Genomic DNA, 26,714 nt, shown 5'->3' on the forward strand with positions numbered 1-26,714 from the left:
CGGAATCGGGCCCCGCGCCGGGTGTCTTCAGCAGCAGGGGGTTCGCTCCAGGGGTCTTCGGCGGCATTTCGGCAGCAGGGGGTCCTTCGGTGCTGCGGAAAACCGGGAGTGGACGCTCCACCACCGAGTATTCTAATCAGGCCCCGCGGGTCATAAAGCCGGCCCTCTTCCTGCCCCCTGGGGCATTGGGTCAGCACTGCCTGAGAGGGGAGAAAACCTTGCCCCACAGCGTCCCCTAGCACCTTACTGGGGCATAAGGGCCAGGCCTGACTCAGAAGGGACACGGCCTTGCCAACCGCAAGAGTTCAAAAGGCATGAATCTGACTTCAAAAAATAGTGAGATTGGCCCCGAAAACATGAGTTTGAAAAAAGATTAAATGGTGAGTATTAGTCTGTTCTCTGACCCTGAACCTTCCCTAATCCTAACCCCCAACAGCCGCATAGCAATTCTGTGCCCCAGACCCACCTCTCTGCCCCTTGCCCCTGTTCCTCCTGCAGCTGTGAGGCTCTTTGCTGTGGGGAAGGGGGCAGCTCCAGCAGGGGGTACTATCCCCCCGGTAGGGGGCAGGGCTGAGCTGCTGGGCTCTTTTGGCTCCTTCTAGCCCCTTCTCCACTCAAATTTTTATGTCAGTCCCTGGGGTGGGGGGAGCTCCAGCCTTTCTACAGCACCAGCTGTTGGGGGTGTGTGTGATCTATGTTCTATTAAATGTCAAAAAATGTTGTGAACACAGAGTTAAGGTTGCCTGGGGGTAGCTCATGCCCTTCCAGACTAGCAAGATCAGGAAAACTCAAAGTTCAGAAAGCCAGGATTTGGAAATACAGTGTGAAAGTAACATCCATATCAGCTTAACTCTGCCCCTTAGAGCTGGCAAAAATTAGCTGCAGACTGCAATGCCGTGTCCCTTCTGAGTCAGGCCTGGCCTCAGTAAGGTGCTAGGGGATGCTGTGCTGCAAGGTGTGGGGCAAGTGCTCAGGAGGAGGTTTTCTCCCCTCCTACTGAATCCTGCTCTGCTCCTTGCAGCACAGCGCCCCCTACTGAACCCTGCTCCTCTCCTTGCAGCACAGCGCCCCCTACTGAACCCTGCTCCTCTCCTTGCAGCACAGCGCCCCCTACTGAACCCTGCTCCTCTCCTTGCAGCACAGGGCTCCCTACCATGTCACCACCCTGCCCCCTGCAGCACCGTGCCCTTACCGAGCCCCCACCCCACCCTCCGCATCGCCCCCTGCAGAGCCCTGGCCCTGCTCCCTGCAGCACAGCGCCCTATACTGAGTCCCTGCCCTGCTCCCTACAGCACAGCGCCCCCTGATGAATTCTCACCCACTCCCTGCAGCACAGCTCTCCCTACTGAGCCCCCGCACCCTGCAGTACAACGCTACCTACTGAGCCCACAGCACCCCTCCCTGCAGCACAGCGCTCTACCATGTCCCCACCCTGCCCCCTGCGGCACAGCACCCCCTATTCCTCCCTGCAGTGCAGCACCTCCTAGCACCATGCTGGGCCATGTGGGGTCAGTACTGACTGTGAGGGGAAAGCGCCCCCTTCTGGTTCACACACTGCCTGCCAGGGGTGGCTCTATGTATTTTGCCACCCCAAGCACGGCATTCAGACGGCTTTCGGCGGCACGCCTGCAGGAGGTCCACCGGTAACACGGATTCGGCAGCATGCCTGCAGGAGGTCCATCGGTAACACGGATTCGGCAGCATGCCTGCAGGAGGTCCGCCGGTAACACGGATTCGGCAGCATGCCTGCAGGAGGTCCGCCGGTCCTGCGCCTTCGGCGTACCCGCTGCCGAATTGCCGCCGAAACCGCGGGACTAGCAGACCTCTCATAGGCGTGCCACGAAAGCCGCTTGCCTGCCGCCCTCCCGCCAGCCTGCCCCCCGCGGCTTGCCCCCCCCAGGCACGTGCTTCGTGCACTGGTGCCTGGAGCCTCCCCTGCTGCCTGCATCACCCAGATGTTCCTTGGGGGCTCAGATCTATTTGTCCAAGGTGGTCAGGGAGGATCCCAGCACAGGGCAACCCAGCCCCAGAATCAGTTGGATGGGGACCCCAGAGTTCACAGCTGTGACTCCCACTTGAACCTGACCTGTGGCCCCTAAAAGGCCCCTTGGCCATGGGAGATGGAGGTGGGTCGACACGCTCCAGACCCAGCCGATATTTCCCAGCCATGGAACCACCTGGGATGACTCTGCCCGGCAGCCAGCTGGCTCCTTGGCATAGAGCAGAGTGGTGAGATCAGAGCTGCCATACAGGGCCTGCGACCAGGCAGCGGGGGGGCTGAGTTTGGATCGGGGGGCTTCACCCTCCCTCATCAGTCAACTAACAGAGTCCCCCACCTGGCTGGTGGCGATAGGGGGCTGGGCAGGGGATCAGGATTATAAATCCCTGTGGGGGTGGGGGGAAAGGCTGATGCTACCATCTCCCCTCCCTGCGGCACATCTCCTTCCCTACTAAGTATATATGTGTGTGTGTGGCGGGGGGATTCATGGCAAAATAACTGGGGACCCTTAGGAGTGAGATCATGCCTGGCTCAGGAGAAACAGCTGTGTCTAATGCTTATTGCAGAGGGCCGGGAGCCAGGATGCTTGGGTTCTGTTTCTGGCTCTGGGTGTGAAGTGAGATCTTGTGGGCAGAGGGCTGGGAGTCAGGACTCCTGGGTTCTATTTCCAGGCTGCGAAGGGCCTGATGAGTTGCTCACAGACCCTCTGGCTTCTGCCTCCAGCTGGGGCTGAGAGCTGCAGAATGGAGGAAATTCTCTCACTTGGGGGGAGCTATGCAACCCCCCCGCAGTAGACAGGTTGCTTGGCTCTGGTTCCTTCCCCTCCCAGCATTCCAGCTGCGCAGACTGGGGGCTGCTGACTCCAGCAAACCCAAAATAGAGAGTCAGAGAGAGAGAGAGGGAGGTGGGGGAGGGCCTCCTAAGGAGGCTGAGAGGTTTTGGGCACTGCTCAGGTTTCACTTGCAGGGGGGGTGAGGTGGTTAAATATCCACCATGGTTTAAAAATAAGGAGGCCCAGACTCAGGGTCATTCGAAACCAGAGCCAGCACCTCAGGGCTGGGCAGTGGGGTGGGGGTGCTGCCAGGGGCCTGGGAGGAAGGATTGAGGTGTTAAGGAGCAGTTGCCAGGCTGGAGGGAGTAAGAGGGGCACCCCCCATCTCTCTGTCTCTGCAACCAGCTTTGAACAGATTAAATGCTCATCCCCAGACAGACTCCTCCCACTCTGATGCCCCCCCATCCCAATTCCTTGTGACTGTCCCCATCCAGCACCTCAACCCTCCCCTGATCCCCTGTGGCTCCCCACATCCCTCCTGATTCCTCTGGCCACCTCCAAAACAAAGTTCACTTGTCACACATGTGGTTCTGGCCACGCGTGGCCTCGGTGTGGACCATGGGTGCTTTTTACAGCTTGGCTCACACAATCTCAGAGCAACACGTGCCGACTGCATGCAGGACACACCCCAAAGTCATGCATGTAATCGCATGCAATGACATGTAAATGATGTGAGGCACCGATGAACCACGTGTGACCCTTGCCGAGGTCACGTGTTCCATCAACGGCACAAACATGCGACGTGAGCCATGTACGTGAATCCACGTGAATCCCGGAGGAGCCACACCAAGGCCAGGCTGGCCCATGGGGCTCAAATGTTAAACAACGAGGTGGCCGCAAAATACGTCCAAGCAGCACTGGGGTCATACGTGTGACGTCAGAGGCCTCATCTTCATTGCTTCACAGAGGTTAAAGCAGACGGGACATTAGGTCATCCAGCCTGGCCTCCTGCATCACACAGGCCAGAAAACTTCCCTCAGGTACGTCTGGACTGAACCCAATAACCTGTGTCTGGCTACAGCATCTCTCAGAACAGTTTCCAGGTGGGACAGGAAGCCATCAAGACATATGGATCCACCACTTACTTCCTGGGGGCATCTGTTGCCGTGGTTACCCACCTTCACCATTCTATATTTGGGCCTAATTTCCAACTGGAATTTGTCCAGCTTCAGCTTCCAGCTATTGGGTCATGGGCTGGCCTTACCGAGGCGAACTGAGGCAGCCGCCTCAGGTGCCAGACTGTGGGGGGCACCACTAGGACCCAGAGTGTAGAAAACTGTGTCTGCTGCTGGTGCATCTCGCCGGTGCATCTCTCTGCTCTAGATGCACAGAGATGGTGGCGTGCTGTGCTGGAGGAAGGAGGGCGCAAGAGACATAACAGGTAGGCAGGAGAAAAGGTGAGAGGGGATATCAGAAAGCAGCAGGAGCTGCAGGGAGAGAGAGGAGGAGGAGCCTCTTATGTACCTCTCTAGCACCCCCAGGAACCTGGACTGATTAACACCAGCTTCTCAGGGAGCTTCCTGTTTCCTGCTGCTTCCCTGAACCCACTTGCGGAGAACAGGCAGTCAACTGAAGTAGTAGGAGCCGAGTAGGCCCTTAAGACGCTGATATCTTCCCTCACTCAGGCCCTGCTACCAGCCTGCTTATTTGTCCCCTTCAATGGAGTGTTGAGAGCTACTACAGCTGGCACAGAACAGCAGTCATGAGTGAAAGAAGAAAATGCCCCTTTGGGGTAGGGTGACCAGATGTCCCGATTTTATAGGGAGAGTCTCGATTTTGGGGTCTTTTTCTTATATAGGCTCCTATTACCCCCACCCCCTGTCCTGATTTTTCACATTGCTGTCTGGTCACCCTACCTGGGGCAGCTTTCAGAAAAAGAAAGAGAGCAAAGGAAGCTTTTCTATTTAAGCAGGAAGGAGCTCTCCTGAGATACATAGACACAAATGTTCTAGGGTGACCAGACAGCAAGTATGAAAAATCAGGACGGGAGTGTGTGGGGGGGTAATAGGCGCCTATATAAGATAAAGCCCCAAATATTGGGACTGTCCCTATAAAATCAGGACATCTGGTCACCCTAAAATGTTCACACTGAGCCTTCCAGCCCCAGTGAGGATGCGAGTAGTGAGGAGATGTCTGATCTTCCAGTTAGTCAGAGTGCAGGTGACCTGGCAGCTACTGCAGCATCCATATCTCCATCTCAAATAGATGTAACCATGCACATGCCTGAAGAAAAGTGTAGATCAGAGAAGAGTGTGGTGGTGGCACAAGAAACAGCTGCTGCTGAGTCTAGATGATCCAGGACTGTGGACCCACTTGAGCAGTAGCCTGAGGGACTTCATTGTACTGCACTGGCCCCAGCAAGTGAAAAACTTCATGTTCCCTAAAGACAATGAAAATAGAAGTTTCCATCCAACACATTCCTGGCGTGAAATCCCCAATGGGGACAAAGTGGAGAAGCCATGGCTTATGTACTCAAAAATCCAGAATGCTGCATACTGTTCTTGTTGCAAAGTCTTCCGGTCTAATGTTCCAGCCACATTGGGTTCTACAGGAACAAAGGACTGCAATAATCTGGCTAGAAATCTGTCATGCCATGAGAAGGCAGCAAATCATCAGAGAGCATTTCATAGGTGAAAGAGCTTGAGATGAGACTATAGTTAAAGGCCGCCATAGATGATCAGCATCAAGAGAAGATTGCATCAGAGTCTCTTTACTGGCAAAATGTTCTGAAAGGGCTCATTGCCATTGTGAGAATGCTTGCTACCCAAAACCTACCACTGTGTGGCACTTCACATCACCCGTATGTGCCAAACAATGAAAACTTCTTTAACATTGTGGAGCTGATGGCTGAGTTTGATGCTGTACTCCAGGAGCATCTAAGAAGAGTCACCACCCAAGAAATGTACACACACCACTACCTTGGAAAAACAATTCAAAATGAGATCATATAGTTACCGGCAACAAAAGTCAAACAGAAGATTGTGGCAGATCTGAAGTCAGCAAGATATTACTCTGTTATTCTGGACTGCACACCTGACATCAGCCATACAAAACAAATGACTTTAATGGTGCATTTTGTAACAACAACAGAACCTAGTGAAAATGTCCCTGCAATGGTGACTGTCAGAGAGCATTTTCTAGAATTTATTGACATTGATGATACTACAGGAGCTAGTATGAGAAATGTGCTTCTTAAAAAGCTGGAAGATACGGGAATTGCGATAGCTGACATGAGAGATCAGGGCTACAATAATGGTGCCAACATGAGAGGAAAGAACCGAGGCGCGCAGACACAGATCCAAGAGTTAAACCCTCGAGCTTTTTTTGTCCCATGCAGTTCTCATTCATTGAACTTGGTGGTCAATGATGCAGCATCAGCTTCTAGTGAAGCTGCTGAATTTTTTAATGTAATTCAAAGCATCTATGTATTTTTCTCTGCATCAACTCATCGATGGCAAATTTTGAAGCAACATCTGGGAACATCCTCTCTGACACATGGCTGCTACTCTGAAACCTGAAACCATTGAGTGCCACACGAGGGGAAAGTTGAGTGGAGGCGATAAAGCCTATCAAACACCAAACTGGGAGGATAGATGATGCCATAGTTGCCATTATGGAGGATAATGCTATGACAGGAACTGTTCATGGGAGAACAGTGGCAGAGGGAAATGGAATCACGGGAAACATACGTAACTTCAAATTTCTGTGTGGCTTAGTGTTGTGGCATGACACACTGTTTGAAATAAATGTTGTAAGCAAGAGACTCCAAGGTGTTGACCTTGATATATCTGGAGCAATGGCACAACTGGACAAAGCAACGTCAAACCTACAGTCTTACTGGTCAGATGAGGGATTTCAAAACGTTCTGAAGAGTGCACAGAAGCTGGCAGAGAAACTTCACACTGAAGCTATTTTCCCACCCCTTCAAGAATACAAGAGTCACCAAAGAAGAAGACATTTTGATTATGAGGCACAGGATAATCCCATAAGAGACCCCAAACAACACTTCAAAGTTGAATTCTTTAACCAGGTGCTAGATTGTGCAATACAGTCAGTTGAAGAATGTTTCATGCAGCTCAAGGAACAGAGCAGTATATTTGGGATGTTGTATGATATTCCAAAACTCCTCACTATACCTGAAGAAGACCTACACCAGCAATGCAGGGCACTAGAGACAGTGCTGGCTCATGATGACATGCGTGATATTGATGCGACGGATTTAAGTGATGAACTGAAAGCCCTTTCAAGATACATTTCAGCAGGATCAACTCCAAAGGCTGTTCTGGAACATATGTGCACAAATAAGATGACCATCCTCTTTCAAAATGCTTTTGTTGCTCTGCACATACTTCTAACACTTCCTGTAACTATTGCCAGTAGAGAATGGGGGGGAGAGATAGCTCAGTGGTTTGAGCATTGGCCTGCTAAACCCAGCATTGTGAGCTCAATCCTTGAGGGGGCCATTTGGGGATTGGTCCTGCTTTGAGCAGGGAGCTGGACTAGATGATCTCTTGAGGTCCTTTCCAACCCTAATAATCTATGATTCTCCAAGCTGGAGTTAATAAAAACACATCTATGCTCCACAATGACACCTTGCAACCATCTCAATGGAGCATGAGCTGGCCCAGACTGTGGACTTTCAGGGAGCAGAAGCACTTCAAATCTTTACAACCAAGAAAGCACCACTTTGGTTATTCAAACAGATAAAAATGCCAGTGTTTACTATACAGACAAAAAAAGTTACCTTTGCTGTTCAGACATTTGAAAGTTCAGTGTTACTTAAAATTTTTGAACAAGGCATTTTACATTGTTAGTTCTCTTTTCTTGGGGTAGGTAGCAGAGCAGTACCATGAGAGGAGTAGAACAGGAAGGTGGCAGAATTGAGACCTTTCAAAGTTTTGGCCCAAGCGAGGTGGCATGGGGGCGTCATTTGAGCTCCCCACTTCAGGTGCCAGAACGTTGTGGGCTGGCCCTGCGTGTTCTTCTGCCTTTCTCCACTCGATCAAAGAGCCCCTCAGGGTCTGCTGGTTTCTCCCCGTGAGGGCGCCTTATATACGGCGATCAAGTCCCCTCTCAATCTGCTGTGTGATGGACCAGTGGTTCTCAACCCGGGGTACGTTGTAACTCGGGGGGTACGCAGAGGTCTTCCAGGGGGCACATCAACTCATCTAGCTATTTGTCTAGTTTTACAACAGGTGACATAAAAAGCACTAGCAAAGTCAGTACAAACCACAATTTCACACAGACAAAATGCGAACATCAGCAATTGTTCAGTAGCAGTGTGGCTGTGACACTTGTGTACTTTTATGCCTGATTTTGTAAGCAAGTCATTTTTAAGTGAGCTGAAACTTGGGGGTCCGCAGGACAAATCAGCCTCCTGGAAGGGGTGCACTAGTCTGGAAAAGTTGAGAGCCACTGAGCTGGGGCAGTGATATTCAGACCTCAGTGGTTCAGGAACCAAATTAGCAATCAGCATTACCCAAAAGAGCCAGAGGAGTGTGAATTCATTGTTTCCTTTACTCTCTTTATATATCTATATTATACTGTATATATTATTCTCACAGCAAAATGACTGGCCAAGTATTATTATTTTATCAACTCTGATTGGTTACTAACATAGTAAAAGCATCCTGATTGGTTAATAACTTAGATTGGTTAATAGTCACATCACACAGAGGTTTCACATCCTGTGCTGGAAAGAGCTGCAGGAGCCACGTTAAAGAGCGACGTGCAGCCCACGACTCTCCATCCAAGTGTCACGGAGCTATACCGATTGAGTCCCTCGAGATGGGGAGAAGGGCAGAAGCCCTGGGTGGTTCTGTGCCCTGGGATCTCAGGGCACCCGGCCGCCTCAGGCCGTCTCCCTGTGCACAGGGGAAAGAGATGAGACTGGGGGGCTTCTGGAGGGGGAAACCCAGAGCAGGCTGGGGTGGCCAGCAGGAGCTGGGGGAGCCAGGGCAGGCAGGGGTTAAAGTGAGGGGCTGCAGGGGGATGCAGCTGAGAGCGGGCGAGGGCAGGTAAGCAGCCCATTCACCCCCGCACCTCCTCCTATCGGGTGGTGCTGGGCACGCTCCCCCTCTCACTTCACCCCTGGCACCCCGTGTGTTGCCCAGCAGAGCAGAACATCCAGGGCACATCGGGGGAGACGGGGGGAGGGCAGGCCCCAGGAGTTTCCCACTAGAAGGCAAGAGCAGCCCCCTCCCCACAGGCCCTGGCTCTGTCCAGGCTCCTCCATCTACCGCAAAGTGGCACTGCCCCTCCCTCTCCCTGCCGGCCTGCTCCTCACCCACATACCCATGCACCCTGCCTGCTAGCGTGGCAGAGGAAGGGGGGCAGGACTGGCTTTACTCCAAGCGAAATCACGCTGTGACTCAGTGGCAGGGCTGGGGCTAGAACTACTCCTGAGGGCATTCTGCCCAAAACCAAAAAATCTGTGCACAATATTTTAAAATTCTGCAAATTTTATTCATCAAATAAATGTGGAGGCTCCAGCATGGCAGTGGGGAGCACAGGCCCCTGGCTGCGCGGAGATGGGAGTCACTCTGCAGCTCCACCCGCCCCAAGCACGGACTCAGCAGTGAGGCTGAATCCAACCCTGCCAACCCAAGGACGGGGCCTGCCCCAGAAACACCCTATGGCTCCGCCCCTCCGTGCCAGGTGCACCAGGTGTGGGCAGGCAGGCTCAGCAAGGCAGGATCCAAGTGTGGAGGGGCTTCGTGTGCGGGGATCCAGGTGTGGGTTGAGAGGGTTCTGTGTGGGGCAATCTGGGTGCGAGTGGCTCAGTGAGGGATCCGAATGCGGGGAGGATCTGGATGTGCAGGGGCTTGTTGGGGGGTTCTAGGTGCAATGGTAATGGGACTCTGCGGGGGGGGTCAGGTGAAGATGATTGGGGCTCATCGGGGGAGGGGCTGGGTGTGGAGGGTTCAGTGGGGAGGGCCCAGATGCTGGGGAAGTGGGGCTAAGTGGGGTGGGGATCCAGGTGTAGGTGGCTCGTTGAGGTGGTCCAGGTGCAGGGAGAGTGCGGCTCAGCATGGGGGTTCTGGATGCAGGGACGGGGGTGAGGATCAGAGGGAGAGTCTAGGTATGAGGGGGTCTGGATGCACAGGGGTTAGGCAGATAGGGGACCAGATCCCCATATAGTGATCCCTCCCCCTGCAGCTGAGGAGCAATGGGTGCAGGAAACGGGCAGGGAAGGGGGAATTTTCAGAGCTTCCTTCAGCCTGGGGAGAAATCTGGGTGTGGGTCTGACCCAGTCCCGGATGCAGTACAGGGGAAGAGGAAGTCCCGTCCTCCCCAGCCCAGCCAGGACTAGCAGCTGAGCCTGGGGCAGGGTAGGAGCCACCAGCCGGGTCTTCCCCAGTCCTGCCTCCTGCCCCACAGTAATTTACCTCTCTGCCAGCTGCCTTGGGCACCCAAAACATACTTCTGGGGAAAGTTGCATGACTGCTCTTGTGGCTTCCCTTTGCTTCCCTGTCAGAAAGTCATTTTTCTGTGGGGAAGCAAAGAAATCTGCGGGGGACATGAATTTTGCACATCCGCAGTGGCGCAGAATTCCCCCAGGAGTATAGAACCCAGGAGTCCTGACTCTCAGCCCCTCCCCCTGTTCTATCCACTAGACCTCACTCCCATCTCAGAGCTGGGAATAGAACCCAGGAGTCCTAACGTCCAGCCCCCCCCCCGATGTAACCTCTAGACCCCACTCCCCTCCCAGAGCCAGAACCCAGGAGTCCTGATTCCCCACCCCTTGCTCCTCTAACGGTTTAAACAGCACAGACTCAGTTGGACAGCAGAAGTGCCCTGCTGCAGGAGACAAAAATCTTCATAAAACCCTGAGCAATAAAAATGAGAATCTGAGACTGTTCAGCCTTGGCCCCATACAGCAGTCACTGCCCCTCGGTCTCTGCTCTGTTCTGGGTGTGGGGGTGGGTGGGTCAGGCCAGCACCACGCCTGAGCGGCAGGAGCCTGGAGCACATAGCAGCACTGTCAGCACACGGCACAGCCTCGGCTCTCGGCACCTGCGAGATCCGGGCTCGTCATACAGCAGGAGGCACGGGCTGGTCCTCGGGGAGCAGACGTGGGTCCCCAAGACTGGGTCTGGTGCCTCACTTCACAGGGGCATGCTCAGCTTCCTAGCTCATCCTGGGGGCAAAGCCACAGACAGACAGATAGAGGGGTGTGTATGAGGATAGGGGACATGTAACCCCCTTGGGAGTCTGCCAGCTCTTGAAAAGCTTGGGCCGTTCCACAGGGGAGGGCGCTACAGATAGCTAGATAGATGCATACTAGAGATCGATGGATGGATGGATGGATGGATAGAGGGCCAGACAAGGATACCAGGAGTGGATGGATGGATGGCCAACGGGGATACCAGGGGTGGATGGATGGATGGATGGCCAGACAGGGATACCAGGAGTGGATGGGTGGGTGGCTAATCAGGGGTGTTGTTAGATGTTCGGCTGCATGTATGTGTTCTCCCTGTGTGCTGCCCCAGCTCTGCGCAGACAGCCGGCACAGCCGACCTTGAGCGAAATGCCCAATGACCATAAGATCCGTTAAGGTACGAAGGCACCAGGCTAGGTTTATTGTCAACGGAGAACACCTTCTACAAGGATACTAAGATATGTATGCCCATGACAATGGATGCAGCTCAGTGAATGGCAGCACTTTCCATTCCCCCCTCGGCTGGACAAAGATACTTCCTCTGAGATACATCTTTATACCCTGATACAAAAAAGTTACGTACTGCCTCTGACATAGTCACTGCCCTCTGGACATGGCTAGTTATCACCCGTCTCCTTGTACCAGTTGGTTTGATCAAAACATTTCTATTTATTACACTGTCATCCTGACCTTGTCTTTTAGAAGGGGTCAGTGTGTTCCTGTTATCCCTGGGAAATGTCTTTGTACCATTCTTAATATCAGGATGTTCTGGTACCACTCTTCTGAAATGTGTTTGCGTGAGTGGTCTGTGACTAGCACTCCTTAGGAACGTGTTTTTCTGCAAGATCAGCCCTGTGCTTGCCAGGTTCTATGAACCTGCAAGCAGGCAGAGACTGACATTTGCTCACAGCCTGACTTTTGCTAACTTTGATTTACATCAGCAAAGCTTACCCGCCACTTTAGCTTAGGCCTCATACCAGGTCTCTGATACAAGGGCTTATAACTCAGGCTCTCTTCTGACTACAAGGGGGATGATGGATGGATGGCCAGACAGGATGGTATGGTACTACAAGGGGTATGATAGATGGATGGCCAGACGCGGGGAGGGATAGCTCAGTGGTTTGAGCATTGGCCTGTGTGACAGACCCAGGCCAGTGGGGTCCAGGAGTCTGGTCGAGGGCAAATATACTGGTCACTGGATGAGCAGTTTTCTGTTCCCTGAGTGACCAGAGCAGGGGCTGCACTAGAGTAATCAGGAACCTGCTAGAACCAATTAAGGCAGACAGGCTGATTAGAACACCTGCAGCCAATCAAGGCAGGGTAATCAGGGCACCTGGGTTTAAAAAGGAGCTCACTCAAGTCAGGCCAGAGGGAGCCAGAGGAGAGGAAGTGCGTGTGAGGAGCTGGGAGCAAGAGGCACAAGGAGCTGAGAGTGAGGGGGTGCTGCTGGAGGACTGAGGAGTACAAGCGTTATCAGACACCAGGAGGAAGGTCCTGTGGTGAGGAGAAAGAAGGTGTTTGGAGGAGGCCATGGGGAAGTAGCCCAGGGAGCTGTAGCTGTCCTGCAGCTGTTACAGGAGGCACTATAGACAGCTGCAATCCACAGGGCCCTGGGCTGGAACCCGGAGTAGAGGGTGGGCCTGGGTTCCCCTCCCAACTCCTGATCTGACACAGGAGTTGATCCAGACTGTGGGGAAGATCACTGAGGTGAGCAAATCTGCCAATAAGTGCAGGACCCACTAAGGTAGAGGAGGAACATTGTCACACCTGCTAAACCCAGGGTTGTGAGTTCAATCCTTGAGGGGGCCATTTAGGGATCTGGGGCAAAAATCTGTCTGGGGATTGGTCCTGCTTTGAGCAGGGGGTGGGACTAGATGACCTTCTGAGGTTCCTTCCAACCCTGATATTCTATGACAGGGATAGCAGGGGTGGATGGATGGATGGCCAGACAGGGATAGCAGGGGAGGACAGATAGATGGCCAGTCTGCACTTGGGGACAGGCCCAGGGTCTTGTCTGCACTGGTCTTTGCTAGGAATCTGCCATGACTGTTCTTGCCTAGGGTCAGCTCCTCAGTGCTAGCAATGGCAGGAGCTCTCGGAGGGGTTGTGGACTGGGGTCTATTCCTGGCTCTGCCCCTGCCCTGTGGCAAGTTCCTTCCCTGTTCTGTGCCTCAGTTTCCCCTCTCACCCTGTGTCTATTTACATGTGAGCTCTATGGGGGCAGGGCCTGTGTGTCTGTGCAGGGCCCTGGGGGCTGTAGGTGTTATCATAATACACTGTAACAGAGACAGCCCCCCACCCCCCGGTCAGTGTCCAGCACTGCATTTCTATTGGGCTTCTTCAATTGTGGAATCCAATCACATGTCACCCACCTCCCAGTGCTACCCAGCAGGGCTCTGCCCAACCGCAAGGACTCAGCAGCGCTACGCCGCCCTGCCTGTGTCTTGATGCCTCCGGGCCTCCTCACACTTTGGGTTTCTCCAGCACCGGGGACCCCAAAGTGCCTCACAGAGATCAATGAGCAAAAGAAGCAGCCACCCCTAGCTCTCTGAGCGTTTTACAGGAGGGGGTGAGTGTGATCTACCCCATAAAATGCACATCCCGCCTCCCCCAACAGGAAGTGACTGGCCTAAGATCATGCAGCCAATTAGGGAAAAGAACCCAGGAGCCACCCTCGTTCTAACCACTAGGCAACAGTCCCTCCTGGACCTTTGAATAGAACCTACAAATTGTGACTCCCACCCTCAAACCTGGAAACAGAACCCTGAAGTCCTGACTCCTGCACCCCACTCCCTCCACATGCCTCCCTATCCTGCGTCCAAGATGGGCTGCTTGTAGCTGAGTGGGAGGGTGCCCCTGGGGTCTCCCCTCCCTCGGGCAGTCCGGCTGCTGCCCATTTGACCCCCGAGGTGTCCCTCCCCTGGCTGGCCCGGCAGTCAGACGACACCGCTGCTCACGTAGCAGGGCAGGCGGCTCAAGCTCAGCCGAGTTCCTGCATTAGGCCTGTGATTTATGGCCTCTCCCCTGGCTGCGGGGCTGCTGCCGCTGTGGGGATGGAGCCAGCGGGGCTGCATCACCAGCCCGGCTGTCACGGCAGAGCCCGCCACATGCACCGCGCAGCCTCTGCCAGGGGATGGCAACTGGGGCGGGAGCAGGCGTAATATTTCAGTGCCACCCTGCGTCGCCAGCCAGAGGGCAGAGATCACCTGTGAGGCCTGGGGAGATGCAGATCAGCTCTGCTTTGGAAACCAGCCACCAGCCCCTCTATCCTCCCCAGGGAAGTGGGAGAAGGGATGAGACAGCTTCAGCCAGGTTTCCTCTGGGGGAAGCTTCTGGACCCCTCTACAAAGGCTCCCTTCTCCCCCCAAAATGATGAATCTAATAATCATCAGAGGTCACAGCAGCTTCCATCCCTCTGCCCTTGGCAAATGGAACATTAGCATGGCTGAAATGCAGCCACTTCTGGGGTGGAGCACAGCAGCTGTTTAACAGCCATGCTGCACAATGGTTTGGGAGAATGAGTCCAACCACCGGGGGCCTTGGAGGTGGAGTTTGGCCAGGACGTTCGCGTAAACAGCCCTCACTCTTGGGAAAAGAACCATGGGATCTTCACTGAACCCCAGGAGGCCGGATCTCACATTCATAGCTCATGTGGGAGATGGGAGCACAGCCCCCACCCCTGCAAGGGCTCCAGGTTGGTGCTGAGATGGAAAAGCATCACCCTGGGCCAGCAAGCACAGCCTGCAGCGTCCCTACTGTCTATTTTCCTTGAGTTCTCCCATGCAGTCACAGCCCAATCTGGGCCTGCATAGCTTATTGCCCAGCACCTGGCGCCAGGGCAGCAGAACCCAAGCCAGGGCAGGACTGTGCCCCAGCAAGGCCTCTCAGGTCAGGCTCTCAAATCACATGGCAGACGTTCTCCTGCCTCCCCTGCCAGGGTGACCCCATGGCCCTGATACCAGAAGTGTAGGGCTTCCACCTCCATGCTGGACCAGCCTCCTTTTGTGGGAGGGGGCACCATGCCCACGCAGGGGCACAGGGCTGCCTGCACCCACACAGCCGGGGAACAGAGCCCTGTAACGCCAAGGGAACGAGCGGGGTCTCTGCCAGCCCCACGCCGGAGCGTGCCCGCGAGATCTCTGCACTGCAAGCCCCTGCAGTCCCTCTCGGAATGCCAGGCCACAGATCCCCATCTAATCTGCAGGGTGATCCGGTTACTCCCTCCCTCTGGCATGTGCTGACCTCCTCAGAAGCAGAGCAGATTTCCACCGACTCCCCGGAGCTTCTCCAAGGGGCAGGGAGTCCAAGAAACCTTCCCAGGCCCCGGCCAGCCACAAGCAGCCCAGCCCGGATAAGGCATCAGCACTGTCGGGGGGGCAGTGGTTAGAACAGGGGAGCTGAGAGTCCTATCCGCAGCTTTGGTCCTTTCTTAGGGCCAGATCCTTGACTGGTGTAAATCGGTGTCACCCTGCTGACTTCAGCAAAGCTGCCCTAGCTGATGCCTGCTTAGTGTCTGGCCCTGTTGATAGTGTCCGCTGGGGTATGGAGACACCCTGCTTCCCAGGCCGTGCAAACCACAGCAGGATTCTTGCTTCCCTGTGATCCCCATGGGGCAGCCCCACTCTCAGGAGGGCCAGGGCCTGTACAAGTCCCACTGAAGTCAGTGGAGCCCTGGCCCATGAGCGCTTCCCGGGGTCAGATGGGACCGGAGAGTTCAGAGAAGCATCCAAGCCTCTGGGTGCTCCCTCCCACCCACCAGAGCTTCTGAGATTGCCCGTCTCTCTCGGCTGGGCCGCAGCCCAGAGAAGATGGGGATGGGTGCTCGAGGACGCCCTGGGATGGAGAGGTGGCCTGGTGGTCTCATGAAATCTGTGGACTCTATGAAATATTTTGGCTCCTGGTGGGCTCAGCTAGGCCTGCAGTCCTGTGGAGGAGCCAAGCTGAGAGCTGCGGAGTTGGCTCTGAGAGGCCCTTCCAGGCCAGATGTCTGCTTCCTGGGCTCCCTGTGGCCACAGGTTGTCCTGTACTTGTTGCCACCTTCTGTCTCCACCCCTGGGGCAGCTCCATTGTGCCCTGTGAATCCATGATAAGCCCTGAACTTTCCTCCCAAAACATGATCTGAGCCGGGATCCCCCATCCCCACACTCCAACCCCCATAAATCTTCACCCAGCCAGGCTCTGACCTCTGATCCCCCAAACCGAACCCCCAAACCTTCATCCAAAACTCTACACAGCCCACGGGCTGCCACCCCAGATCTCCCCTTCCCATCTGTCCAGAGCATTCACCCCAAACTTTTAACTTCACCCTGTCGCCCTTAACCTCCTCCCTCCTGTCCCCCAAGCTTAGCCTGCCTCTGAAGGAAGAGTCAGGCTGGCAGATTTGGATTCTTAACCCTGGAGGGTGGAGTCCTGGGGATACCAGGGGGCAGCCCTGCCCTGGAGGGACCCCTGGGATGGGAGCTCAGTGTCCGTGGCCCACTCAGTGGCCTCTCTATCCACGATTACACTTTGGAAAACACAGACCCACTCGGAGGCCTGAGACCTGCCCAACTCGTGACACTCCAGCTCCCAAGCAGCCATCAAGTGGGAACAATGGTTGGTCCCCACCCTGGGGCTGGATACAGGCAGTGCCAGGCTTCATCTCCTATTACTAATCCCGTGAGCGATACTGGGCCAGCCGCCCCCTGCCCTGCCCCCCAGCGATGGCCTGGTTTGAGTTACGTGAATCACTTTGCCTTTGACCCTGATTACTTTTTTTTTTGTCAGCAATCCCAGCTGTTACATGATACAGATGGGGACATATGTGTCAAAATATTCTAACCCCCCATCCCGGCACACACACCTCGCACCTTCCCCTCCCGCCCCGGACCCATTCTTGCTGGCTCTGCAAGGACGCAGCTCGGTGGCTGGATTCACAGCAAGGACTGGGGCTGTTTGAACTGCCCCAGGCTCGTTAGTCAACCAGCCAGAGAAGCAGCCAGAGTCACAACTAGCCCCTGCCCCCGAGGCACATGCAGGCAGCCTGGAGGGGCTGGTGCTGGCTGTCCCCAGGCCACAGGGTCACCTTGTCAAACCTGAGGCATCAGATTGGGACGTAGATGCGCAGAACCCCAGTGCAAGATGGCCTGTGCCGGACGCTTAACCGTTTTAAAGATGGTGGGTCAGTTTCTGAGCTTGTTTAACCGGGGTCAATCCAGAGACACCCACTGACTGCAATGGGGTCAGGGCCGGATTCTGATCTCGATTACACCAGGGTCAATCCAGAGACACCCACTGACTGCAATGGGGTCAGGGCCGGATTCTGATTTCGGTTACACCAGGGTCAATCCAGAGACACCCACTGACTGCAATGGGTCAGGGCCGGATTCAGATCTCAGTTACACCAGGGACAATCCAGAGACACCCACTGACTGCAGTGAGGTCAGGGCCGGATTCTGATCTCGGTTACACCAGGGACAATCCAGAGACACCCACTGACTGCAATGGGTCAGGGCTGGATTCTGATCTCGGTTACACCAGAGACAATCTGGTGTCACTCCAGATATACACTGACCAGAGCTTGGCCTGGTGAATTACAGTCAGCTTCCCAGCCCCTGCTTTCCTTGGTGGGCAGCGCCTCAACCCTTGTTCTCCCTCCCTCCCCCTTAGGTTTCTTTGCCCCCGTCCTATGGGCGACCCTTCTGAGGTCAAGGCTGGGGGGTTGCTGTTGATTTTAGTGGGAGCAGGACTTGCCCACAAGCCCCGCCCCCACCCTCCCCTCCGCTCCTCTGGCTCCCTCTGCTCTAACTCCACATTGGCCACGCTCCCCAAGCTTCAGCTTCTTTGCATACGGGTCTCTAGGCCCCATTGCAGACTAGGGGCTGGCTCCAGTGTTCAGATCCAATTCTGAACATCCCCAGAGGGTGAAACCCTCCCCCTGGGGCTGAGCGTGCTGAAGCATCTCTTTAAGCGGCATGAAAAAAGCATATTGTATGTTACGCATCCAAACTGGGAAATGACTGCCCAGGAAACAGTACTGTGGAAAGGGATCTGGGGGTCAGAGTGGATCACAAGCTAAATATGAGTCAACAGTGTAACGCTGTTGCAAAAAAAAGTAGACATCCTTCTGGGCTGTATTAGCAGGAGTGTTGTAAGCAAGACACGAGCAGTAATTCTTCCGCTCTGCTCCACGCTGATTAGGCCTCAGTTGGAGGATTGTGTCCAGTTCTGGGAGCCACATTTCAGGAAAGATGTGGCCAAATTGGAGAAAGTCCAGAGAAGAGCGACACAATGATGAAAGGTCTAGGAAACATGACCTAGGAGGGAAGATTGAAAAAATTGGGTTTGTTTAGTCTGGAGAAGAGAAGACTGAGAGGGATCATGATCACAGTTTTCAAGTATGTAAAAGGTTGTTACAAGGAGGAGGGAGAAGAATTGTTTTTCTTAACCTCTGAGGATAGGACAAGAAGCAAAGGACTTAAATTGCAGCAAGGGCAGTTTAGGTTGGACATTAGGAAAAACTTCCTAACTGTCAGGGTGGTTAAGCACTGGAATAAATTACCTAGGGAGGTTGTGGAATCTCCATCATTGGAGATCTTTAAGACCAGGTTAGACAAACACCTGTCAGGGATGGATAAAACCTAGGCCCAGGGCCGGTGCAAAGATGTTTCGTGCCCTAGGTGAAACTTCCACCTTGCGCCCTCCCCTATCCCCGAGCCCCCACCCTAAGGTGTCCCACCTCCCCCCGCGGCAGCTGCCCCCCTCTGCCCTGAAGCACACACCCCCCCTGCAGCAGCTCCCCCACTCTGCCCTGAGGCACCCCCCTGCGGCAGCTCCCCGCCCACGCCCTGAGGCACCCCCCCCTGCACCAAATCTCACCCCTGCCCTGCCTCCTCCCCGAGCACGCCGTCGCCGCTTCACTTCTCCCACCTCCCAGGCTTGCGGCGCCTAAGCTGATTGAGAAGTGAAGCAGCCATGGCGTGCTCGGGGAGGAGGCGGGGCAGAGGTGAGCTGGGGCAGGGAGTTCCCCTGCATGCCAACACCCCGCTACTTACTTGCTGCAGGTGGTCCTCCCCGCGCCCCCCTGCCCCAGCTCCCTCTGCCTAAATGCCGGCGGCGACCAGGGCGGCTAAAGATCCGGCTGCCGCAGTCGCTGCCAAAGAAAATGCCGCCCCGCAAGTCCTAGTGCCCTAGGCGACCGCCTAGGTCACCTAATCGGTTGCACCGGCCCTGCTTAGTCCTACCATGAATGCAGGGGACTGGACTATATGACCTCTCGAGGTCCCTTCCAGTCCTGTGATCCTATGAACCGGGGTGCGTTCCTAATTAGGGTTCTTTCTCTGACACAGACCATCTCCAGTGGATGTTAGCCAGGACTATGGTGCAAGAGGCCCCTAGGCAGTGGGTGCAGAGCCAATGTCACCCTCAAATCCCCCGGCGATTCCTCCCGCTAACTGGGAGGAGCCGTGTGCTGCGATAGTGGGTTGAGAGACCTGGCTGCGGCTGCTGTCCATATTCCATTCAAAACGTCCTGTGCTAAAAGAACATCCAGGTCTCAAAGTCAAGCGCTTCAAAGTTAGAAAATTCATTAAGGTGGCCTATGCCACCTTAATTCCGCCCCCTTGTGCGAATGCATCATGAGACCATCATTAATTACAGGGTCGCCTGCTAGTTTGGCCATAGGACCCCTGCCTCGTTCAGCGCGCTGCAGGGACGGCGCTCATTGAATGGGTAGCTGCTCAGTCGCTCTTTTTATCCTCCCCCTGCCGTGTGGCTCCAGATATTCCTTCCCGCGCGCCATCCCGCCCCTGCTCTGAATACAGACTCATTCGTTTCCTCCGGTGCTTTGCTCATTGTCGCCTCTTAGCGCCTTACGAACATTGACGATTTCAGATTCACAACACGCCCCGGAGGAGAGGGGGGTCTTATTTTCCTCATTTGACACGTGGAGAACGGACACAGAGAGAAATGAAGATCCTGAACGTCCACTAAATTTGAGGGCTCCGTGTGGGCCGCCCAGGGCCCCGCTTCTTCAGGGCGCTTAGCATTTATGCTGCACTTTATACGCTCAAAGCTCACCTCCCCGTGGCTTCCGCTTGGCACTTCTGCGCATCAGACCCCAGGGGCTCAAGACAGGCAGCCAGGAAATGGGCAATGCACCATTAGTGACCACCTGTGAGAAGTTTAGTTTAAGGGACTTGCCCGGTGTCCTGCAGGGACAGAATCCAATTCTCCAGGGCAGCCTCAACACGCCTCCCAACATCTGCAAGAAATGAGGCCGGGATCCTACAGACAAGAGCGTCCTTCACTGCCCTGCCCTGCTCCATCCCCACAGTGCTGCCCCTCCTTCTCCACAGACCCCCACCACCACCACATTTGTCCCCCTTCTGAGTTCAAGTCTGGCTGAACCTCCTCCCGCTCCAGCTGCCTGGATACTAGCATGGAGAGACAAGTTCTGTGCTCTCCAATCTCGTGTCTGTCTTGCCAGCGTCCCCCAGCAGATGGAAGAGCAATTGCAGGGGAAATCCCGCTTGACCCCACAGCCCCAGGGTGGAGCGCACTCATTCGCTCTTTAGTGGTAGGGTGATTAGACAGCAAATATGAAAAATCAGGATGGGGGTGGGGCATAATAAGAGCCTATATTAGAAAAAGACCCAAAATTAAGGACTGTCCCTATAAAATCGGGACATCTGGTCACTCTATTTAGTGGTAGCATGTGCAGTCTGGTTGGGATCTAGGAGCTGTGAGGGGCTGGAGAAAGCTCAGTGAAGACGGACTCTTTGGAGAATTTAGTTGCCAAATTCTAACAACTCTCTACTGAGCGTGTGCGAACTGAGCTGTTTCAGAGCCAAATGTGGGTGGATTTTCAGGGCAATGTCAAAAGGCACATCCCTGACCCGAAGGCGACTGCCAGGAAAGATGTCAAGTCCCGGCTCCAAAGTGTGAGGGGGAATGCTAAAAATGTTATTGCCATTTTTTACCACGGGCAAAACAACGTATTTCCCCCCAACCTCGTTCTTGGAAATGTCTGAACCTTTTTATCTGAAATATTCAAAGGAAATCATTAAATGATCAACATGAGGCAGGCACCTGACGTGGAAAAATTCGGTCCAAACAGTTACAGTTTGGTGAAGTTAGTGGCAACTGAAAACAAGGTCTTATAACGGGATGTGCGGACTAGGGTGACCAGACAGCAAATATGAAAAATCAAAATGGGGGATAGGGGGTAATAGAAACCCATATAAGAAAAAGACCCAAAAATTGGGACTGTCCCTATAAAATCAGGACATCTGGTCACCCTAGTGTGGACAACCTTCAGCCACCTATGATATTGTAGGGAATACTAGTAGGGACCCTATAGTTAGGCAGCCTCACACTTTCCAATATAAAGGCCTATTGCAGCCTTCTGGGGTTTTTAGTTTTTTTTAGAATACTTGAATACTGTGTGCAGATGTGGTCGCCTCATCTCAAAAAAGATATATTGGAATTGGAAAAGGTTCAGAAAAGGGCAACAAAATGATTAGGGCTTCCGTATGAGGAGAGATTAATAAGACTGGGACATTTCAGCTCGGAAAAGAGACAACAAAGGGGGGATATGATAGAGGTCTATAAAATCATGACTCGTGTGGAGAAAGTAAATAAGGAACTGTTATTTACTCCTTCTCATAACACAAGAACTAGGGGCCACCAAATGAAATTAATAGGCAGCAGGTTTAAAACAAGCCAAAGGCAGTATTTCTTCACACAACACGCAGTCAACCTGTGGAACTCCCTGCCAGAGGATGTTGTGAAGGCCAAGACTATAACAGGGTTCAAAAAAGAGCTAGATAAGTCCGTGGAGGATAGGTCCAACAATGGCTATTAGCCAGGATGGGCAGGGATGGTGTCCCTAGCCTCTGTTTGCCAGAAGCTGTGAATGGGCAACAGGAGATGGATCACTTGATGATTCCCAAGTACAGAGGGGTTGCCGTGTTAGTCTGGATCTGTAAAAGCAGCAAAGAGTCTTGTGGCACCTTATAGACTAACAGACGTTTTGGAGCATGAGCTTTCGTGGGTGAATACCCACTTCATCGGATGCATCCCCTGTTCTGTTGATGATTCCCGGTTCTGTTCATTCCCTCTGGGGCATCTGGCATTGGCTGCTGTCAGAAGACAGGACACTTTGGTCTGATCCAGTATGGCCGTTCTTAATTAAGATCCCACACCTCCATTTTTACAGCAGGCCTTTGATATCTGGCAGAGAGAAGGCCCTGGGGTTGGGGAAGTGCCTTTCCTTTGTCCCATGAAATTCTATTCAGCTTTTGCTGACAAATAAACTGGTAGAAATCACCATTTCCCATCACTTGCCTTCTTCTGGGGAATACTGGAAGCAACCAAAATAACAACCAAGCAGCGACTACCTTTGGGTTCATTTTAAACTATCGCAGTGTCACAGGTCTGTGCATCAGAGGCTTGTTCTAAATTTCCCGATCTATTCTGCCCTGGTTCAGTTAAGCTGCCCACCACAATGGTATCTGGTCACCTAGATTGTGCGCATCCAAGCCCGCTGAGGGACCAGGATTGCTGGGATCTTTCCAAGTAAAGCAACTTTTTTTAACATGCAAAATGGCTTTCAAAACAGCTTCAGAAATTGATCCCCAAATGTATATGGTGTTTGTATACAGAGGTCTCCCTTGGCAGCCTGTCCCGCTTCCTATAGCGCCCCCTGCTGGGAGAGGCTTGGACTGGAGTAGCCAGGAGCTTCCCCCCACAGCCAGAGCTCCTGCCCCACTCCCCACAGTGCCCCCTGCTGGGAGAGGCTGGGCTGGAGTAGCTGGGAACTCTTCCCAGAACCAGGGCTCCACGCCACTCCCCACAGCGCCCCCTGCTGGGAGAGGCTGGCCGATTAGTGACCTGACCGCCCTTCCATACAGATCCTAGCTAGAGCTGGCTGCCCTTGGGTGGGCTCTGAGCTCTCCTGCAGCCTCTCCCACATGGGCACTGCCCGTACAGTCAATCCGCAGGCTGGCGGGCTCATTTGAAAGAGCTCTTGCTCTTGAATGGGCAGAATCCTTTTCCAGCGCGATCCAGAGCCCACGGCCTGGGAATCTGGCAGTGACGGCTCAGTGACTCCGTTACCACCGCCTGGAGGGCGCACGCAGCGAGGATGAGGGGCCTGGGCAGGCACTGGAGACAATGAACGGAAACGATCAGAGTCCAATCCCCACCCACGTCCACCCCACCCTCTCCCCCATGTAACTCAAGAGCCCCCGAGATTCTCCAGACTGGGCCATGCAGCATTTCCCCGCTCCTTGGCCCCTCCCTCCTGCTCTCTCTAATTACCCACCATCCGCACAAGCCCATCTTCATTTACCTCCGACTCATCTCATCTTATTTTTAGCCTTCCCTTCTTCCCTTACCCTCCCCCCCCAGTCTTGTCTCCGTTTTCCTTTCTTAATATGGTGATCAAGATGCCATCAAGTTGGACTGGAGGAGGAAAGGGGGCTGGGAGAAGAGAGGGAGAGAGAGAGAGAAGGATCAAAAGGAGAAACTCTATCCACCCCCCCCACCCCCCTTCTTTTGCTGCATTAAAGTGGGTCTTGGTGGGGGGTTGGCGATGGAGGCATGAAACGATTGCCTGTATATAAGGCTATATGTCTGCCATATACATATATAGTCAGGGAGTGACGGGGTGGGCTGCTGCAGGTGGGGCCAGGCTGCGTGGAAGACGACAGCCCTCCCCTCCCCGGGCCCTCCCCCCACCAGCCTTTTTTATGCCCTGCCTGTCTCTTTTCTTCTTTGCTTTTGAGGCTCCGTGCCCCTCGGCGCAGCTGTCGCCACCCCAGCGCTGCCCCCTCGGACGCCGCCAGCCTGTGCCAGCTGAGAGCCGAGGCAGCCTCCCACCCTGGTTCCCCGCCCACCCCCCGCCATAAAGAGAGCCGGACAGCAGGCCAGAGGAGCCAGGGGGCAAGACAGGAGGGAAAGAAAGAGAGAGGAGGGGAACTCCAGGGCAACGTCTTTTTTCCCGCGTGGGGGGAGGGGGCAGGACAGACGAGCGTTTCCCCCGCTGGGAACTGTGACCCGGAGCGTCTTCCATTCTCCGCTGGACCTGCCCCGCATCGGGATGAAGTGGTTCAAGCTGCTGCTGGTGCTGCTGCTGGCTGCGGCGGGCCCCGGGGCCCAGGGCCAGGAAGGGCTGGATTTCCCCGAGTACGACGGCATCGACCGCGTCGTCGACGTCAACGCCAAGAACTACAAGTCGGTTCTGAAGAAGTTCAGCGTGCTGGCTCTGCTCTACCACGAGCCGGTGGGCGACGACAAGGCCTCGCAGAAGCAGTTTGAGCTGGAGGAGCTGATTTTAGAGGTAACATTGGAGGCTCGGAGGGGCAGGAAGAGAGGATGGATGGGGAGAAGGAATGAAAGAATGAGAGGTTGATGCTTCCCAATGCTAGAGCCCTTTGAAATGGACCCAGCCCCTTTGATCCATAACTGGATCAAGCTCTGGACTATACATGCATGAGCCAATCCTGCCCTGGCTGCCTATATAGGATCTGATGGGCTTTTTCTATATGTAGACTGCTCCGCCTGCCTCTGAAATGCAGCTGCCTCTGGGGCGGAAGGTGGCAACTGGAAGCAGGGCAGGGGGTGAAGCTGCTGGAGCTGGGGGTGGAATTTAGGGAGGCCAATGAAAGTAATTATTCCTCTGGCTGGAATGTGGCCCAGGACTCTCGCATCTTGTCTGCACTTGGGAGAAGGAGCCATGGGATTGTTATTGGCCAGCTGGTGTTAGGTTCAAATATGTGGGGATGAGAAGTGGGAAAGTGGCACCTGCCAGTTAACAAAGCTACCAATGAGGGTAATTGTAAGTGTCAAAAGCCCCTTGAAATACATGTCACGATGTGAGGTGTCCACCCCAGAACTGCCTCCGGCCACACTATAAAGGGTCATCATCCCCCCTCCGCTCTCTCTCGCACACACACAAACAATTGCACCCAGAGCTGGGCCAGGACCCCGGCTCATGCTGGCAGACCCGGCCTATGGTGCACCAGACCGTATGTCTGTATTTGTGCCTGGCTTTTCTTCAAATGCAAGTCTTGTGCTCCGGCGGCACCGAGATTCACTTTAACCCAGTGACATTTATTTCCCTTTTAACTTGATTGATGCTGACAGGGCAAGCGATTTGGAAAGAAATGTGAAAGGAACTAAGACCCTGGATTCTGAAACATCTGGAGAGAGTGCAGTCAAGTTATGCGTCACCCTTATAAAGTATTTGAGAGCAAGGCCTGAAATGCTACAGTGTTACTGCAATGTTACTGCAGTGATACTACTGTTTTATTACAATATTATTGCAGTGTCACTAGAACATTACTACAGGGTCATTAGAATGTTACAACAGTGTTATTACAGTATTACTACAATGTTACTGCAGTGTTACTAGTGTTTTGTTACTGTATTATTGCAGCGTTACTACAATGTCCTTGTAATGTCACTACAGTGTTACTAGTTTTATTACGATATTACTGAAGTGTTGCTATGGCGTCACTATAGCGTTATTACAGTGTTAGCAGTGTCACTATAATATCACTGCAAGGGTATTGCAGTGTTTTGGAGACCTTTACTGTCATATTTTTATAGGGGCTAATAGGGACATTGGGTGCCCAGTGCAGAAGAAGGCCTCTCCCAAGTGCGTGTGGAAGGACAGCAGTCTCTGTACATTATGTACCGAACCAGAAGGGGGGCGTTCTCCTAGGAAGGGTTGGGTTCCACTGGCTGGCGCTCCTGCCTGGGGCTCAGCTGTGGGTGCCTCTCTGGGTCTATGAACCATTCCCAGAAGAAGGCTCTAAATTTGCAGCTTCCATACTTGGGATGGGTGCAGGAATGAGGCACAGCCTGGCCACCCCCCACCGCCCCCCACCCCCCGCCCCTTCCCCTGCCCTGGAAGGCTTGTCTCCTGGAATAGTGTCCCACTGGATCCTGAGTCTGCAGCAAGGGTGCTGGGAGGATGTGTGACTGCTGTGGCCTCTGAAACAGAATCAACGGCAAGAGTTGGTTCAAGAGATGATGCACAGTTAGGTGCAATGTTTTGTGCTTTCCTCTCATGCATCCAGAATCTGCCATGTTGTAGATGGGTCTAGATGAACCGTGGGTCTGGACCACTAAGACAGGAGTCCGCTGATGGATTGTGAGGCTGTTAGGGTGTATGGCATGAGACCCGATATCAGACAAGATGGACCATTGGCCTCTTCCAGTAGGCCAAGAGCTGGGATACTTTACTAAATGGATCCCTGATGCATTTCAGTATGGCAGGAGTGGGGCTAGTAAGCTAAGGAGGGCCACTGTTCTCTGCAGATGTGACCAGTGCAATGTGCTTGTGAATGGGAGAGAACAGCTGGTGGTAGGGAAACTCTGGGTGCCCCTGAGCCCCAATAGTCTATCCTGTAGAGCCCCCAGCGTGATCGGGTTCTTCTCCCCAGAGTCAGATGTAGCAGATCCATCCTGCTCTGGGGTGCCCTGGGGAGACTCAGAGCCAGGGGACCCCTGACAGAGCACCCAGAGGAATCCTCCAGGACTCAGTGCCGGGACCTTGGCTACCAGCTTCTCTTCAGATGCTGAACATCTCTGGTGCAAATTTCTGGGGACCTGCAGTGATGAGACATTGAAGGGTTCAGTGCCTAGATTAGACAGACAGATGGGGTGTATGGGGATAGATAGATAGATAGATCTGGGTGTGGTGTTCTGTCCGATCTAGTGGCACCAAGACCACT

The 26,714-nt window shown here is 54.0% G+C and overlaps 1 protein-coding gene across 1 annotated transcript in view; it reads left to right on the top strand.

Moving 5' to 3' along the window:
* Positions 1-23,864: 23,864 nt before the first annotated feature.
* Positions 23,865-26,714, top strand: part of CASQ1 (calsequestrin 1) — a 35,512-nt gene continuing 32,662 nt past the window's right edge. The window contains exon 1 of the mRNA XM_039513489.1: positions 23,865-24,313. Within this exon, the coding sequence (XP_039369423.1) occupies positions 24,074-24,313 (240 nt within the window). The 5' untranslated portion in view covers positions 23,865-24,073. The remainder of the gene's footprint in view (positions 24,314-26,714) is intronic.

Source organism: Mauremys reevesii, linkage group 24 (assembly GCF_016161935.1).
Source record: "Mauremys reevesii isolate NIE-2019 linkage group 24, ASM1616193v1, whole genome shotgun sequence".
NCBI lineage: Eukaryota > Metazoa > Chordata > Testudines > Geoemydidae > Mauremys > Mauremys reevesii.